Here is a 17,328-nt window from a genome sequence, read left to right as displayed (position 1 = left end):
GCACCTGCAAAAGTAATGTTATTTCTGGGACTCCCCTTCTCCCTAACCCAAGAAATGAATCAACAAGTCCGAGAGGTACCATCTTTCTAGTGCTCACCTAAAAATAAAAAGACCTTTCAAAGTGAGAGGCAACAACCGTTTCAGACCAACAAGAATAGCTGACTATTGGGGTATCGTTCAGTCAGGCAGAAGCCCCAATAATGTTCCGATTAGGAGACAAAGGCAGTGGGTATTTACGAGAAAGGGAAAGGGAACAATTACATCCATAGAAGGAAGGCATTTTTATCAGTGCAGGTAACATAATGATGTTAATTCTAAATAATGTTTTTAATTTTTAATCCAGTAGTAATCAGTCCAGTCATCATATAACCGCTTTCTTGTTACTTTTGTGAACAGTTATTATTATTATTATTATTATTATTATTATTATTATTATTATTAGGAAACGATGTTGCCCTAAGCCCAGTCCAAAGGTTGTTTTGCCCTGTTTGTAACATTCCAAGGTTTGAGGTATAAAACACGCAAGAACACAAAAAGGGTCGTTCCTCTGACATGGCAACTCCCGCTCCATTTTAAAGTGGCTCCGTTTATATTATAGTTGACACTCGATTGCCTCCAAATATGGTTAATTTTTTTTTTTAAGTAGACAAAATACTGATAATGGGAAAGGGACTAACAACAGTAAGTGCCCTCTGCTGTGCAGGGCCCCCTATGGAGCTTTATTAAACACTGCTTTTCTTAATGTGTTTGCTTTGTCTAAAGGTCAAGTATATTCTTGAGTAGTGGGTAGATTTCTGTGGTTTGGTGAGTTTGCCACAATTAACCAGCTGTAAACATAGTTTGCAAATCTTTTTAATTTTTTCTTCCTAGCCCGAAAACCTGTTGTACTACAGTCAAGATGAGGAATCCAAAATAATGATCAGTGACTTTGGATTGTCCAAAATGGAGGGTAAAGGGGATGTGATGTCCACAGCCTGTGGGACTCCTGGCTATGTCGGTAAGGACGGTGTGTGTGTGTCCCTGCGTGTCAGCTTCATCGGGCTCCTTAAGCCTTTGACCTGGCACATGTTCACAACTGCCTTCGTTTCCCTTGAGGGAAGAATGAAAAAACTGAGAGACACTGGGGCGAGTTAGAAGGGAAATTATTTCCCTTGAAAGCTTCTAAGAGTTGGGTAGGAATCCTGTTTGATTTTAGTGTTGGCCTGACTAAAGGCGGGGAGTTGATTTGGGTGAATTCCTGGGTTCTAACACCAGAAACATTGCATGTATATTTTTTCAGGTGGTTTACAGTGAGGCGCTGAGGTGACCATGAGGTGCAGACAGAGATAGGACATTCAGTATGTGGAGATAGAAGCAGCCAGAAAGAAAATGTTGGCGGGAAGACTCTGGTTCAAACCTTGACAAAGTCACTCTCTTGAATTAGCCAATCCTGATATGTACTGGAGAAGCCAAGAACGAGAGTTTTCCCTAAAGTCAGAAACCCATATTTTTTTGTACTAACCAGACAGAAGGCAGAGAAGGCTACTGACAGATCCCGATATGTAGATGCTGAGATTCATCTTCTGTCTTCTGGGACCTGGAGAAGGGCTGCCTGAAGTGTTTGTGAAGTTTTTGAGACTTTTAATTACACGAATATATTCATTCATTCATCAACTGTGTATTAAAGTGCCTACTATGTGCCCAATGCTGTTTCAGGCACTGGGGTGACAGCAGTGAATGAGACAGACAGGGCACCTTCCCTCGTGGAGCTTACATTTTAGTTGCGAGAGACAAACAATAAACAAAGAAACAAATCAATGAAAGTGTTGTTTGAGATCATGGTAAGTGGTACAAATAAAAGAAAATGGGGGCATGTGCTAGAGTAACAAGGGGCGCAGAGGGATGGGGCCTGGGTTCAGGGGACAGGGGGAAAGCTAGAGGGTTCCAGGTAGAGGCATCGCTTGTACAAAAGCCCTAAGTGGGAAAAAGCCTGGGGGGAGGGTCGAGGCTAGGAATGTCTGGGAACAGGGTTAAAACTGAGCTTGGAAAAGTTTTAGGAAATGGACACCAAGGCTGAATTCTCATCATACAAACCATGATGGCCTTTCTTAGTGGAAACAGGAAGCCTGCCCTGGAAGAGAAGGGGGAGTGTTATCATCCTTGTTTGTCTTTGGGTACAATTTGGCTGTCTTCCCCGGCTGGTTGAAGAAAGTAGGACACACACTACATGGGCCTGGGGGCCCAGAGCATTGTGGGAAACTCCAAGTGACCTGTGAAGCTCTTCACAGCCTTTCAAGTGTGTGGATAATAATGGGTGTTCTGTCACAGCTGTTTCATTTCTAAGGAACTCAAAGGAGAGGAGGGAAGAGCAGGCTGCGGGAAATACAGAATAGCATGAGAGAAAAGGAGGTTTAAACGGAGGAGATAAAGCTGGTGCAGATGTGGCAGGGTATGAGGATGTGATCTGCGCCGGAGGGGATTGTGTCCCTGGGTTGTGTGCATGCTCCAGACAGAGAAGGAGAGATTGTTCTGATGATGTTTCAGAGGCAGCGCAGCCTTGATGGGGATAAGGGCATGTGAGCAATCTCCGTTCTGGGAGAGCAAAGTGGTGGTTGTGGGAATAGGCTGGACCCCGTCAGGCACACTTAGCATCAGGGCTGGGACACACGTGTGGATGCATGTGTGTGCCTGGTGGGTGGGGGTCGGGGGTGGGCGGAGATGTGAGCATGTGAAGGGGGTACGTGTGCAGTGTCTCCAGCTCAGTCCCAACCATTAGGCAAGCGACACATCAAAACAAAGGGACAAGCTTATTCTCATTTCTTTTAAAAGATGGGCAAGAGAAAGCCTGTTCTAGCCACCGACATTAGAAAATGAGAAGACCTATGAGGTTGTGGTGTCCGATGTTTTTGCTGGGGTGGCTCTGCTTTTGTAGCAGTCTAGTGCCCAGGCCACCCCGGGCTAAGAAGAGTAGGAGGGCGCGGTGGCCGAACAGTGTCCTGCTTCAGAAGGAAACCCGCTCTCAGGCTGCGATGTAATGTGCTGACAAAGAATGTCCATATTTACATACGCATCACACTCTTCTCATACTTGGCTCTAATGTTGGAAAGCTCTAGCACTTTCTAAATTGATTTTTACTTCTTTGTGCCTTGGCAGAGCGCACAAAATGGCAGTTTCTCTGGGTTTTTAAGTGGCTGCCATTTAGGGATCTGGTTATGTTTAGATGTTAGATGCTAATGAGTCTGGGAACTGGGAAAAATGTTTAGAGGTGGCCCTTGCTCTCACTACCCTAAGTAGCGGCCAGTGGAGCCATTGGGTAATCCTGTTGTCAGATACTGAGTTTCCTATGAGTGGGGAGAGGGAAAGAAGGACTGTGGGAATATAGAAATTCTGTTTGTTCATGTGTCTTGGGCACTGAGACTCTTGGAAGACTTTAGAAGCAGGAAGGAGCCATCTTGGGATCTTACATCTACATAGACATAGCTCGGGTGGTGGTCTGTGTTTCCTCCCCTACAGTCTACATTGCAAACTCCTATTCAGCCATCAAAGCCCAGCTTACATGTAACCCCCTTTTTGATTGCCTTTTTTTCTTTAAACCTTTTATTAATTTATTTTTTTACTTATTGGGGTGACAATTGTTAATGAAATTACATATTTCAGGTGTACAAGTCTGTATTACATCATCTATAAATCCCATTGTGTGTTCACCACACAGAGTCAGTTCTCCTTCCATCACCATATATTTAATTCCCCTTACTCTCATCTCCCTCCCCCCACCCTCCTTACCCTCTAGTAACCACTAAACTATTGTCTGTGTCTATGAGTTTTTGTTTCTCATTTGTTTGTCTTTTTCTTTTGTTGTTTTTGGTTTATATACCACATATCAGTGAAATCATAGGGTTCTCTGCTTTTTCTGTCTGACTTATTTCACTTAGAATTATACTCTCAAGATCCATCCATGTTGTCACAAATGCTCCTATATCATCTATCCTTAGCGCCGAATAGTATTCCATTGTGTATATGTACCACAACTTCTTTATCCATTCATCTATCGAAGGACATTTTGGTTGTTTCCATGTCTTGGCCACCGTAAATAAAGCTGCAATGAACATTAGAGCACATGTGTCTTTATGTATAAATGTTTTCAAATTCTTTGGGTAGATACCCAGGAGAGAGATTACTGGGTCATATGGTAATTCTGTTCGTAATTTTTTGAGGAACCTCCACACTGCCTTCCATAGCGGCTGCACCAGTCTGCATTCCCACCAACAGTGTATGAGGGTTCCTTTTTCTCCACAGCCTCTCCAACACTTGTTGCTATTTGTCTTGTTGATGATAGCCACTCTGACTGGGGTGAGGTGATATCTCATTGTGGTTTTTATTTGCATTTCTCTGATGATTAGTGATGTTGAGCATTTTTTCATATGTCTATTTGCCATTTGTATGTCCTCTTTGGAGAAATGTCTCTTCAGGTCCTCTGCCCATTTTTCAATTGGGTTGTTTGGTTTTTTGTTAAGCTTCTTGAGTTTCTTGTTTATTTTGGATATTAGCCCCTCATCGGAGGCACTGTTTACAAAAATCTTCTCCCACTCATTTGGTTGCCTCTTTATTTTGTCAATGGTTTCTGTTGCTGTGCAGAAGCTTTTAAGTTTCATATAGTCCCATTTGTTTATTTTAGCTTTTACTTCCATTGCCTTTGGAGTCAAATTCATAAAATGCTCTTTGAACCCAAGGTCCATAAGTTTAGTACCTTTGTTTTCTTCTATGTGATTTATTGTGTCAGGTCTTATGCTTCAGTCTTTGATCCATTTTGAATTAATTTTGGTACATGGTGACAGATAGCAGTCCAGTTTCATTCTTTTGCACGTGGGTATTCAGTTCTCTCCCAGCACCATTTATTGAAGAGCCTGTCTTTTCTCCATTGTTTGTTTTTAGCTTCTTTGTCAAAAATTATCTGTCCATATTTATGTGGTTTTATTTCTGGGTTCTCAATTCTATTCCATTGGTCTGTGTGTCCGTTTTTCTGCCAATACCATGCTGTTTTGATTATTGTAGCTCTGTAGTACAGCTAAAGTCAGGGAGTGCGATACCTCCAGTATTGTTCTTTTTCCTTAAGATTGCTTTGGCTATTCGGGGTCCTTTGTGGTTCCAAACAAATCTGATGATTTTTGTTCTATTTCTTTAAAAAATGCCATTGAGATTTTGATGGGGATTGCATTAAATCTGTATATGGCTTTGGGTAATATGGCCATTTTAACTATGTTGATTCTTCCAATCCATGAGCATGGAATGTCTTTCCATTTCTTTATGTCTTCTTCAAATTCTTTCAAAAATGTCTTATAGTTTTCAGCATATAAATCCTTCACATCCTTGGTTAAGTTTATTCCTAGGTATTTTATTCTTTTTGCTGCAATTGCAAAGGGAATTTTTTTTTCTATTTCTTTTTCTGAGATTTCATTGTTAGTATATAGGAATGCAATGGACTTTTGTATGTTGATTTTGTAGCCAGCAACTTGACTGTATTTGTTGATTGTTTCTAACAGCTTTTTGGTGGAGTCTTTAGGGTTTTCTATGTATAGCATCATGTCATCTGCAAAGAGTGATATTTTAACTTCTTCATTCCAAATTTGGATGCCTTTTATTTCTTTCTCTTGCCTAATGGCTCTGACAAGTACTTCCAATACTATGTTGAAAAGCAGAGGTGATAGGGGCGGCCCTGTCGTGTTCCTGAAGAAAGAGCAAAGGGCTTCAGTTTTTCACCATTAATTATGAGATTAGCTGAGGGCTTTTCATAGAGGGCCTTTATATGTTAAGGTATTTTCCCTCTATACCTATTTCATAAGGGTTTTAAACAGAAATGGATGTTGTATCTTGTCAAATTCTTTTTCTGCATCAATTGATGTAATCATATGATTTTTGTCCTTTATTTTGTTTATGTGATGTATCACATTGATGGATTTGCAGATGTCGATCCATCCTTGTGCCCTGGGGATGAACCCTACTTGGCCGTAATGAATAATCTTTTTAATGCATTGTTGTATTCGATTTGCTAAACTTTGGTTTAGGATTTTTGCATCAGTATTCATCAGAGATGTAGGTCTGTAGTTTTCTTTTCTTGTGTTGTCCTTACCAGGTTTTGGTATCAGGGTAATGTTGGCCTCATAAAATGAGTTAGGGAGTACTGACTCTTCTTCAATTTTTTGGAAGAGTTTGAGCAGGATTGGTATTAGATCCTCTTTGAAATTTTGGTAGAATTCACTAGTGAAGCCATCTGGTCCCGGACTTTTGCTTTTGGGAAGGTTTTGGATGACTGATTCAATTTCTTTACTGGTGATCGGTCTCTTTAGATTTTCCAGTTCTTCATGGTTCAGCCTTGGAAGGCTATATGTTTCTAAGAACTTGTCCATTTTTTCTAGGTTATTGAATTTGGTGGTATATAGTCCTTCATAGTATTCTTGGATAATTCTTTGTATTTCTGTGGTGTCCGTGATAACTTCCCCTTTTTCATTTCTGATTTTGTTAAGTAGTGTCTTCTCTTTTTTTATCTTAGTGAGTCTGGCCAAGGGTTTGTCGATTTTATTAATTTTTTCAAAGAACCATCTCTTTGTCACATTGATTTTTTCTATTGTCTTTTTCTTCTCTTTTTCATTGAGCTCTGCTCTGATTTTTGTTATTTCCTTTCTTCTGCTGACCTTGGGTTTCACTTGTTCTTCTCTTTCTAGTTCTTTAAGATGTAACATGAGGTTATTTATTTGGGATTTTTCTTGTTTCTTGAGTTAGGCCTGTAAATATATAAATTTCTCTCTTAAAACTGCTTTCGCTGCATGCCTAAAATTTTGGTAGGATGTATTTTCATTGTCGTTTGTTTCTATGTATCTTTTGATCTCTCCTCTAATTTCTTCTTTGACCCAGTCGTTCTTTAAAAGTATGTTGTTTAATCTGCATGTATTTCTGTTTTTTTCCTGCTTTTTTTTTTTTTGCAGTTGATATCCAATTTCAAAGCCTTGTGATCAGAGAATATGCTTGGTATGATTTCAATCTTCTTAAATTTGCTGAGGCTGATTTTATGTCCCAATATATGGTCTATCTTTGAGAATGTTCCATGTACACTAGAAAAGAATGTATAGTCTGATGTTTTAGGATGAAGTGCTCTATATATGTCAATTATGTCCATTTCATCTAATGTGTCATTTAGGGCTGCTATTTTGTTATCTATTTTCTGTTTGGATGATCTATCCATAGCTGTCAATGATGTATTTAAGTCCCCTAGTATAATTGTGGTTTGGTCAATTTCTCCCTTTAGTTCTGTTAGTAGTTGCTTGGTATATTTCGGTGCTCCCTGATTAGGGGCATAAATATTGATGACTGTTATGTCTTCTTGTTGTATAGTCCCCTTTACCATTATGAAAGGTCCATCTTTGTCTCTTGTTATCTTTTTCACCCTGAAGTCCGTTTCATCTGATATCATTATGGCTCCACTTGATTTTCTCTAGGTACCATTTGCTTAGAGTGTCAATTTCCACCCTTTCACTTTGAGTCTGTGCTTGTCCTTGTAGCTGAGATGTGTCTCTTGGAGACAGCATATGGTTGGGTTTAGTTTTTTGATCCAATCTGCTACTCTGTGCCTTTTTATTGGTGAGTTCAGTCCATTTACATTTAGAGTGATTATTGATACGTGAGGATTTCCTGTCATTCTATCTTTAGTTTTCTGGTAAAGCTGTGTCTCCATTGTTTCTTTGTCTTTTTGTTGTTGTCTATTATTTCTATGTGGTGGTATTCTATGATGTTTCCCTCTGCTGCTTCTTTTATTACAGTATATATTTCAGTTCTGGATGTTTTTTTGAGTGGTTACCCTTAAGTTTATGTAAAAGAAAGTTTGATATTTAGAGTATTCCAGTTTTTTCAGCACGCTTTCTTTCTCCATTCCCATATTCCGGTTCAGGCCTTTACTCTCCCCTTTTTATGCTTTGTTTGCCACATATTGTCCTTGTTGATCGTCGTTGAATAGCCTCGTTTAGTATTTCTTGTAGTGCATGTCATGTATTAGAAAATTCCCTCAGCTTCTGTATGTCTGGATAGGTCTTTATTCCTCCTTCATATCTAAAGGATATCTTTGCTGGATATATTATTCTTGGCTCATAATTTCTCTCTTTCAATAGTTTGAATGTTTGATTCCACTCCCTCCTGGCTTGTAGAGTTTCTGCTGAAAAATCTGATGATAACCTAATGGGCTTTCCTTTGTAGGTTACCGTCTTCTTTTCCCTGGCTGCCTTGAGGATTCTTTCTTTGTTGTTCATTTTAGACAGCTTCAATACAATATGCCTTGGAGAAGACTTTGTGATTGAGGTAATTAGGTGTTCTATTTGCTTCTTGGATTCGAGGTTCCAGTTTTGTCCACAAGTTTGGAAAGTTCTCATCGACGCTTTGTTTGAATATATTCTCTGTTCCCTTCTCGCTTTCTTCTTCTTCTGGTATGCCCATTATTCTTATATTGCTCGTTCTGATGGAGTCAGAAAATTCTTGTAGAGTTCTTTCATTTCTTTTGAGTCTCAAGTCTCTTTCTTCTTCCATCTGTGTAATTTCCAGGTTTCTATCTTCGATGTCTCTGATTCTTTCCTCCATCTGGTCAACTCTACTACCTAAGCTGGCTATTTCATTCTTAATTTCTTCTATTGAGTTCTTAATCTCCAGAAATTCTATTTGGTTCTTTTTTAAAATTTGAATCTCTATGTAAAATGCTCATGTTGTTCTTTGATTGTGTTTCTGAGTTCATTAAACTGCCTTTCTATGTTTTCTTGCATCTCATTGAATTTTTCAGAACTGCAATCTTGAGTTCTCTGTCATTTAAATCACATTATTTCCATATCTTTAAGTTTCTTTTCTGGAGACTTTTCACTTTCTTTCTGAGCTGTCTTGTTGCCTTGGTTATTCATGGCAATTACTGATTTATTATTTCTCTTCCTAGACATCTACAGGAGTGGCTTCTGCAACAGGTTGATAGGAAGAGGTCTTTCTTTTGTTTTCCAGTACTTTTTGGTAGAATGTTTTATTTTTTCTCTCACTGAAGCCTTTTTTCTCTCTCTCACGGTAGTGCTATGTTTTCTCTGTACTATTCCAACTTCTCACACAGTGGGTGGATTCCCTGGGAGATGGGCTTCTCCTCTGTTAATAGTTCTCCTGGGTCACAGAGCGCAGTGTCTTTGAGGGTATGCAGAGAGCTTTTGAAGTTCCAAAGCTCTTTCTGCACCAGATTCAGAGCCCGTATGTTTCGGCAGTTCTGTTTACTCCTGCAGGGATCTGCCCAGATAGGTTGGGCCAGGGGCGAGGTGAGTTGTGAGTGGTGGCCCAGAGCAATGGCGGTGACCACCACCACAGCCGGTCCTGCTTCCACAGCTCCCTCCCCTTTGCCGGAACTAGTTGGTCTGCAATCTGTGTCTGTGGTCCACAGTTCTCAGAACAGTATATATTCTTTTTTTTTTCATTTTTTTAAATTAATATTTACATGGTTTAATATTTTTCCCCTTTCACTTTCTTTTTTTTTTAATTTAAATTTATTTATTGGGGTGACAATTGTTAATGAAATTACATAATTTCAGGTGTACAATTCTGTATTACATCAACTATAAATCCCATTGTGTGTTCACCACCCAGAGTCAGTTCTCCTTCCATCGCCATATATTTGATCCCCCTTACTCTCATCTCCCTCCCCCCACCCCCTTTACCCTCTGGTAACCACTAAACTATTGTCTGTGTCTATGAGTTTTTGTTTCTCATTTGTTTGTCTTCTTTTTGGTTTATATACCACATATCAGTGAAATCATAGGGTTCTCTGCTTTTTCTGTCTGACTTATTTCACTTAGCATTATACTCTCAAGATCCATCCATGTTGTCACAAATGTTCCTATGTCATCTTTCCTTAATGCTGAATAGTATTCCATTGTGTATATATACCACAACTTCTTTATCCATTCATCTATCGAAGGAAATTTTGCTTGTTTCCATGTCTTGGCCACCGTAAACAAAGCTGCAATGAACATTGGAGTACACGTGTCTCTATAGAGGAATGCTTTCAGATTTTTTGGGTAGATACCCAGGAGAGCGATTGCTGGGTCATATGGTAATTCTATTCGTAATTTCTTGAGGAACCTCCACACTGCCTTCCATAGCGGCTGCACCAGTCTGCATTCCCACCAGCAGTGTATGAGGAGAACAGTATATATTCTGTTCTTTTGATCTGACACTGCTACTGTTCTGCTTCTAGCCCAGGCATGTGGGGGCGGGGTGAGCTAGTCTGAGGGATGGGGCGGCTAGTCTCAGTGCCTAAGGCTTCCGTTCTCTGCTCAGCATTGAGGGCATAAACCGCTGTTTTCAGCCTTCTTTCCTCAGTCTTTGCTCCAAGGTCTCTGCCATGAGTGTTGGGTTCAGCTGTGTTATATACTGCCCCCTCAGCCCTGTGGGCCATAAGCAGAGCCCTAGCAGTTCGAGTTCTTCCCTCTCCCGCAGCTGCGGTAGTTCTGGGATGCAGTGAGCTCGGAGCACGGAGCTAGGTCTGTGTCCTGTGCCCCTGTGACTCCATCTCCTCACCTCTCCCTTCATTCCTCCCCAGCTCGCGCGATTCTCCCACCTGTAGGTGAATTCAGTAGTGGGCCTCTTCATCTTGCCTGTCTGCTGTGCAGGGAGTCCTTTGTGGAGTTATTGTTGTTCAATTAGTTGTAAATTCCAGGGGAGCTTTACAGAGGCTCCCCTCACGCTGCCGTTTTGATGACGTCTATGGGCGTTGCAGTTTTAAACATGGTGATCAGGGCTGCCCTCACTTAGAAGGAGTCGCGATGGGGTAAGGGTCTGATGAAAGTGAAGGAACTCGCCGTGCTGTTATTTTAAGGAAGAGCTTTCCCAGGATGCTGCGACGGCCCCAAGGCAGGAGTGAGTGGGCTGCCAGACAGCAGGGTCACAGCAGATAAACTCAGCAGAGAAGTAGCAGGCAGGGCATGTTGACACCCGCCGCAAGCCATTGTGAAGACTGTGGCTTTTACTGAGGGCGACAGAAAACCATTGGAAGGTTCTGAGCTAACTCATGTCATAATCTGACTTTTACCAGAATCCTTCTAGTGCAGAGGCTGGAATAAGGAGAAATGGCCGCGGCTGGGCCAGGCTGGTGGAGCCGAAGTGGTGAGCAGCTGTCAGGTTCCAGATATGATTGGAAGGTACTGTCATCAAGATTTTCTGAAAAATTGAAAGACAAATCAAGGATAATTGCATGCTCTTTTCGCCTGAGCACCTGGAAGTGTGCAGCTGCCTTTCATCGAGGTGCCTGTGGGAGGAGCAAGTTGTAGAAACATCACCAGGTGTTGGAGTTATGATTTGTTAGACTTCACAAGGTCAGGGAGGCGACTGGAAGATGAGTCTATGGTTCTGTAGAGAGAGCCAGTCTGGAGCAGTGCTGTCGGTTCTCGGTATACGTGGTCGTTATGCCCTGTAAAGTCACCACGGACACTGAATTAGTGACTCCTGGGCCACTGCTCCAGGGGAAATGCAAGATTAGGTGCCTGCCGGCCTCTGATCACAGCGTTCTCAGCAGCTGATGACACAGAATCTTGTTTTAGGTGTGTTTCTCTTCAACGACACCTCATTCAACATTATTGTTGATTCACTGACATTGACCTCGTGGCCAACAGCGCTGTCACCACGCCTGAACGAGGCTGGTCAAACATGTATTTTCTCCATAAGGTACATCCCGGCCTCCTGCACTAGAACCCCACACAGCACCTCCGCGCACACTCAGGGGCTGCTATAAACAGTAAAATCAGCAAAACACACAACCATGAGAAAACGGGGCCCCAACGGACTATGAAAATGATACTCACAGTATGAGAATGGAAACGAGGGGAGGGTGGTGCCGCGTTTGACCTCCCCTGGGATGTGTACCTCTGGGCGACTCGAAGCTTTGGCCACTGTGCTTATGTCCACACATGACCTCGAAAGCATCACAAGTACTGATGTAGATGCTACAAATAAATGTTAGCGAGTAGGCAAATTAAACAGTACGGAATCTGTGACCGATGAGGACGGACTGTATTCGGGAGCTGATGGCCTGTAGACTCATCTTAAAGCCAGGAGCTGGGGTGAGATTGCCAGCGAGTGGGTGTTGATGGAGGAGAGGATAGCCCCCCAGGCTGAGTCCTGGGGACCCAGGAGACGAGGAGGCAGCAGCAGGTAAAATAGGAAGAGTAGCAGGGGAGTAGGGTGTCTTGAAAGTGCTTCGAGGAGGAGAAAGTACCACTTGTCAGTTGTTGTTACTACTTACTCAGGTAAGATGAAAACTGAGTGAGTGCTGACCACTGGTTTAGGGGACCTTATGACTTAATTGGGCAATTAATTATGTCTGTGAGAGGCTGGCTGTCAGAGTCATGCTGGAAGAAGGTGAAACAGGTCTTTGTAAGAGGACCCCACATGCTATCAGCTCTGGGGTGGTCATAGCCAACTCCACATGTCCCGTGCAGTAGCTGCAAGGTGGGAACACTATTTGGGATCTGGACAAAGAGGCCACAGCCTCCTTCCTGAGGGGCAGCTTCCCACTTGAACAGGGCAGAACCCAGCCACATTCGGCATCTGTGAGGGAGAAGGGAGTGCGTGCTGGTCTCCTGCTCTGATTCCAGGGTGACGCCGTCACACAGCCCAAGCCAGGAGCAGAGGGTCACTGTCTGCTTTCACCTTATTTCATACTCCTTCTGGGTTCAAGTGTTGGTTTCAATGCGTGAATGCTGTTGCTTTGTTGTTATTACCTAAATGACCATTCAGCTGAATACTTAATTTTGCCAACATTAAGATTATTGCTTCATTTTAAATCAGCTCTCTAATAATGAAGAAATAATGCAAAAAGGATTGTGTATCCCAAGTATCCCAATGCACATGGTGCTGTAGAAGAAGACAAAGGAACCCAGCACTTTGAACTTCACTCTTGACCCTTAACTGCTGCCCAGCTCGTACAGGCCCCTTAAAAGGAGCCAAGGCCTTGCAGAGTGTGATATCACTGATAGCAGCACGTGTAGGCATGTAGCCATTCATGTGTGTCGCACGGCCACAGGCCGTGCAGAGGCTCCTGCAGTCAAGTGTGGCTGGCGGGCGACACAGGTCCCCATGAGGTGGCATGTTCCCGTATGAAGTCACCGACACGTTTCAGAAGCAACAGCACGAGTACAGGTGAGACAGATCAGCAAGGGGAGAACGACCAAGAGAAAACTGTGGAGGAGGCAGGATTTGAAGGAAGGGTGGGAGTCAGGGGAAGCTGAGGAGAGTGACAGACTCAGGGAAGCAGGAGATCAAAGGTCCACAAGCATGAAGTGCTTCTGGAACGTTCTGGGGAAATGAACAGACTCACTTTGCTTAGAGAGGGGCCATGCGTGAATAAGTACTTGGAGGCAATTTAGGAGAAATTATGGGGCCACCTGGTAGGAATCAGCTCACCAGGATCACAGGATGACTGTCATTATGGCCTGGACCTGCATTTGGACCGATTTAAATAAGTCAGGTAGAACCCCCCTGTGGTGTCACCAACAAGAGAGAAAAACAGAGCTAGAAAGTGAGGCACATTGCTTACGTGACCTGCTCTGCAGCTCCAATGAAAACATCCAAACGGGCTCTCCTGATTCACTGGATAGAAACAGGAAGTCACAGAAGCAACCATTTCAGTCGGGTACTTGAGAAGAGACTAAAGACGACAAATCTACTCCTAGTTCGTAGAGAAAAGCTTGTTGTTTTATTTCTTTCTCTTGCTATTTGCACACCGGTGCAATTTCTCAGATTCTGTGGGTCTAGTTCCCCTGGCTTCACAGAGAAAATGAAAAGATATTAAAAGAACCTCAAACTTTTGTCTGTAGAGTAAGTGACTAAGTGTCTTGCCAGAGGACGGCAAGCACGTGCTCTCTTGCTCGTAAGGAGTAGGAGTGCCAAACTGCTCTTGAGGAAGGACAAGAAGCCTGGGTGGGAGACGCTTCCCGTGCTCTGTGAAGTGTCCAAGTTAAATGAGACTCTCTTTTGTCATTGAGCCTCATTGAGTGATGGCCAACCCCTTTGCCAGATTCCATGTAGATTGCACACCAGCAACCACGCTTTTTCATTGTTTGATGCTACTCAGAAATAGGAAGGAGATTTCCACCTGATCCATCGTGTTCGTAAGCAGAATTTTGTAATGGTTCTGTAGATGGAGGCCTATTGTTATGATCCTTAAGCTGTGGGAAAGAGCCCTTCTGGTTTTGTCCATAACTTAGTTGGAGTGTTGCCTGCACAGCCACAGCGTAAGGCTTTGGTCCAGCTCTGGCTTCACTTACTTAAAATAGTTTTCGTAAGTTTCGTTGTGCTCTCTTCTACGAAATGGAAATGGAAAAGAATTGGTCAACATTCCTGGCATATGTTTTTCGCACAGTTGGAGGAATGCTCTTAATTCATGGGATCATTGCATTTTTAGAGCTTGATGTGGGACCTGAGGTCACGATGAGGTTTTAGAAACCAGTGGTTCCAGCCAGCGTTGTGTTGGGAGGAGGACCTTGTTGTGAAAACCACCCAGCCTGTAGTTGGTGGCAGCCACAGCAGTGGGGCTTGAATGCCAGTGTCCTGTAGCATATCTCTGTCATTAGTTAGATCTGAGGGAGGCCCGAGCCTTTCACGTCAACATTTGGGTTCTCAGTTTCTCGTATGTCAGATCAACGGGCTGGACCAACTGACCGACATGATTTTTTCTGCTTCTACTATTAGGTATTTCTATAGCTATGTGACTTAGTATCCTTCAAGTATATAAATATCCACGTGTCAAGGATATTGACTGTCATTTTCCCCCATTTTCACTTAGAACAGACGAAAAACAGTTGGATGAAATTGATTGACATCATTCATTTCTGTCCTCTTCAGCAACCTAAGTCACAGCAGTTCCTTTCATCTTTCCTCCTCATCCGTCTGTTCCCAGCCCTTCAATCGTCACTCTTCTGTGTGGTTCTGTTCCCCCAGAGAGCTTGGTTTTCATTTGTTGTTCACTTCAATATCCCATTCGTGTTGAAACAGGATTTTATATAACTAACAGGTTGGCATTCAGGGCACAAGAGTGGGCAGAGCACTCAGAGAAGAATTTTCTCTTTCCTTCTCTCTCAGCAGCTACTTGGTGACAATGAGCCTTGAGCATTTCATCACACTGGGTGTTGCAGCCAGACCCCCTTTGTTAGAGAGGACAGGGCTCTCTAAGTGGGGAGATGTGTGGGGCCGTCTCCTTTTACTATCTGTGACACAGTGAAGATGGACTGCGACAAAAGCTCAGTTTCAGAATGTGGGCAAAGTAAACCCAGCCCTGCCTGGGGGCGGGGGGCACTCCACATGTCCTGTCCCACTGACTCGCTCCTCACACTTTGCAAAGCACTTTTCATCCTTCTGGAATTTCTTAATGGCTCCTGTCAAAATCCTTGATACTGGGAGGGAGTTGCAATTTCTGGTACTATTTTGTTGGGTAGAGAGGGGGGAAAGCAGTATTCTGTAACTTACTCTTTTTTTTTAATGATTAAAAAACAAGACATTGGAATGACTTTACCTGTCTTCTCAATTTTGAGGTGTAGCTTTTTGTCAGATTTCAGGAGGAAGGACAGGCTTAAGTGCAAAGTAGCCATCCCACTGCGGTCAGAACCGGTTAGGGTACAGCCTGACTCTTGGGACAACCTATCAGGGACGCATCAGGCTTATTTGTTGCCACAGTGATCTGAAATACCTCACTCAAAACATTCTCCTTCCTCGTCCCACTGGATTCCAGGTCTCTCCCACATTTACACCACCAGCCGCCCTCCCGTTTTCCACTCCCTTCCCATTCCTTAACCTCATCCTCCACCCACCAGCTACATTTTGGCTTTGGTAGCGTTTGAATAGTCATCCGATTCAGATCAGATGGTAATTTTAAACCAGGATGGTGCTTAAATGGGGATTTTTCATGCCTGTGGTAAAATTTAAGAGGCTACTAGGAAAATCAGAGTGAGCTGCTGTTTTGCGGTGCTTTTTTAGTAACTCTTATGGAAGGATAAGAAAGAGCGAAAGAGCGGAGCTGTCCCAGGAAACTTCTACTCCTCTTACCTTTGGGTTGAAGACAAACCACAGGCAAGGAATGGTTCTGCAGTTCAGCTGTATTTTTACATGCCAATTACCCAGATTGCTGTGCTCTACGTCTAGGTGAAGCAAGACCTGTTTATTCACATGCTCACAGTAAAGCCCTGTCTTAATCCAGTTTTTTTCCTCTTTGAATGCCCCTGCTGCTGAAAATCCTCCTATTGACTGGAAGCAGATCTGGCTATTTAATTTCACCTCTTGTTGTAACGCAGTTCTTACTGAGGCCCGGTTCTCGGAAACGTCTGTCTGAATTTTATTTTCCTTGATCTTACAAATTCCATGCATCATTTCTGAACAAGCCATGCTGGGTGGAGCTGTCTTCTTTCTCCCCAGCTGTGGACACTCCTCAGGGACAGGAAGACGGTCTAGGATCCGGGTATCTAGACCCGAACACAGATCTCTAGGGGCATTCCTTAAAGTGGGGGGGTCCCACACACGGCTCTTCAGTTGAGCTCAAGTTCTTTTCCATGAAGGCCTAACTCCCAAGACAAAGTACAGATGCCCTTCCAATCAGGAAACTGAGGCACAGAACATGATGAGTTCCCTCTGAGTCAGTGTGAGATGATAGTGCCACTCTCTGTGTGTACGAGCTCGTTGTTTTTAAAGCACTCTCATAGAATTTCAGTGCTCTCCCATCGGGCCACCGACTTCCCTGCTAGGCTGCTTTCTATTAAGACCCCATCACGATGCCTGTGTGGCAGAGGAGAATTTGAATCCAGTGCCTCTGACCCCCCAGGTTCCGTGATCTGTTTTCATGAGGCATTTGGGAGAAACCGTGATGCAAAAGGAGTCTTCACTGCCTCTGACGATGACTGACATTGTTTCGGGTCTTTCCTTCCCCACTGTGACATGCATGAAGTTCAAGTCAAATGCATTTCTCCTCGGCCTCCTCAGGGCGGGGAGGCCAGTCATCAAGAGAAACACATGAATCTTAGACTAAGCCGTGAGCCCACAGGACGCCCCTCTGCCAGCCTCTTCTTGCTGACGTCATAGGATACGTGGCAGGTTGGACGTTTCAAACCCATTTTCAAAGACAGGCTCTTTCAAAGACAAGGAAAGCTGCTGCCAAATCTTAGTGTTTGTTTCAGCTGTGTCTCAGCAGGTCAGGGAGATGGCAGGAGTTTTCTACCTCCAAAGAATTACAGAAAAAATGAGGACATGCCCATTTTTATAAGCAGTCTTCTGGAACAATTTTTTCTAACCTCCCTTTCCAAAGAA

The 17,328-nt window shown here is 43.2% G+C and overlaps 1 protein-coding gene across 4 annotated transcripts in view; it reads left to right on the top strand.

Moving 5' to 3' along the window:
- CAMK1D (calcium/calmodulin dependent protein kinase ID) overlaps positions 1-17,328 on the top strand; it is a 425,678-nt gene that overhangs the window by 355,317 nt on the left and 53,033 nt on the right. For all 4 annotated transcript variants that reach the window (XM_081055871.1, XM_081055868.1, XM_081055869.1 and 1 more), the window contains one exon: positions 871-997. In XM_081055871.1, the coding sequence (XP_080911997.1) occupies positions 871-997 (127 nt within the window). The remainder of the gene's footprint in view (positions 1-870; positions 998-17,328) is intronic.

The sequence above is a fragment of the Rhinolophus hipposideros genome, assembly GCF_964194185.1.
Source record: "Rhinolophus hipposideros genome assembly, chromosome: 1".
In the NCBI taxonomy this organism is placed as follows: domain Eukaryota; kingdom Metazoa; phylum Chordata; class Mammalia; order Chiroptera; family Rhinolophidae; genus Rhinolophus; species Rhinolophus hipposideros.
Note: the sequence above shows the minus strand (reverse complement) of the source record. Positions and strands in the feature narration are given on the sequence as shown.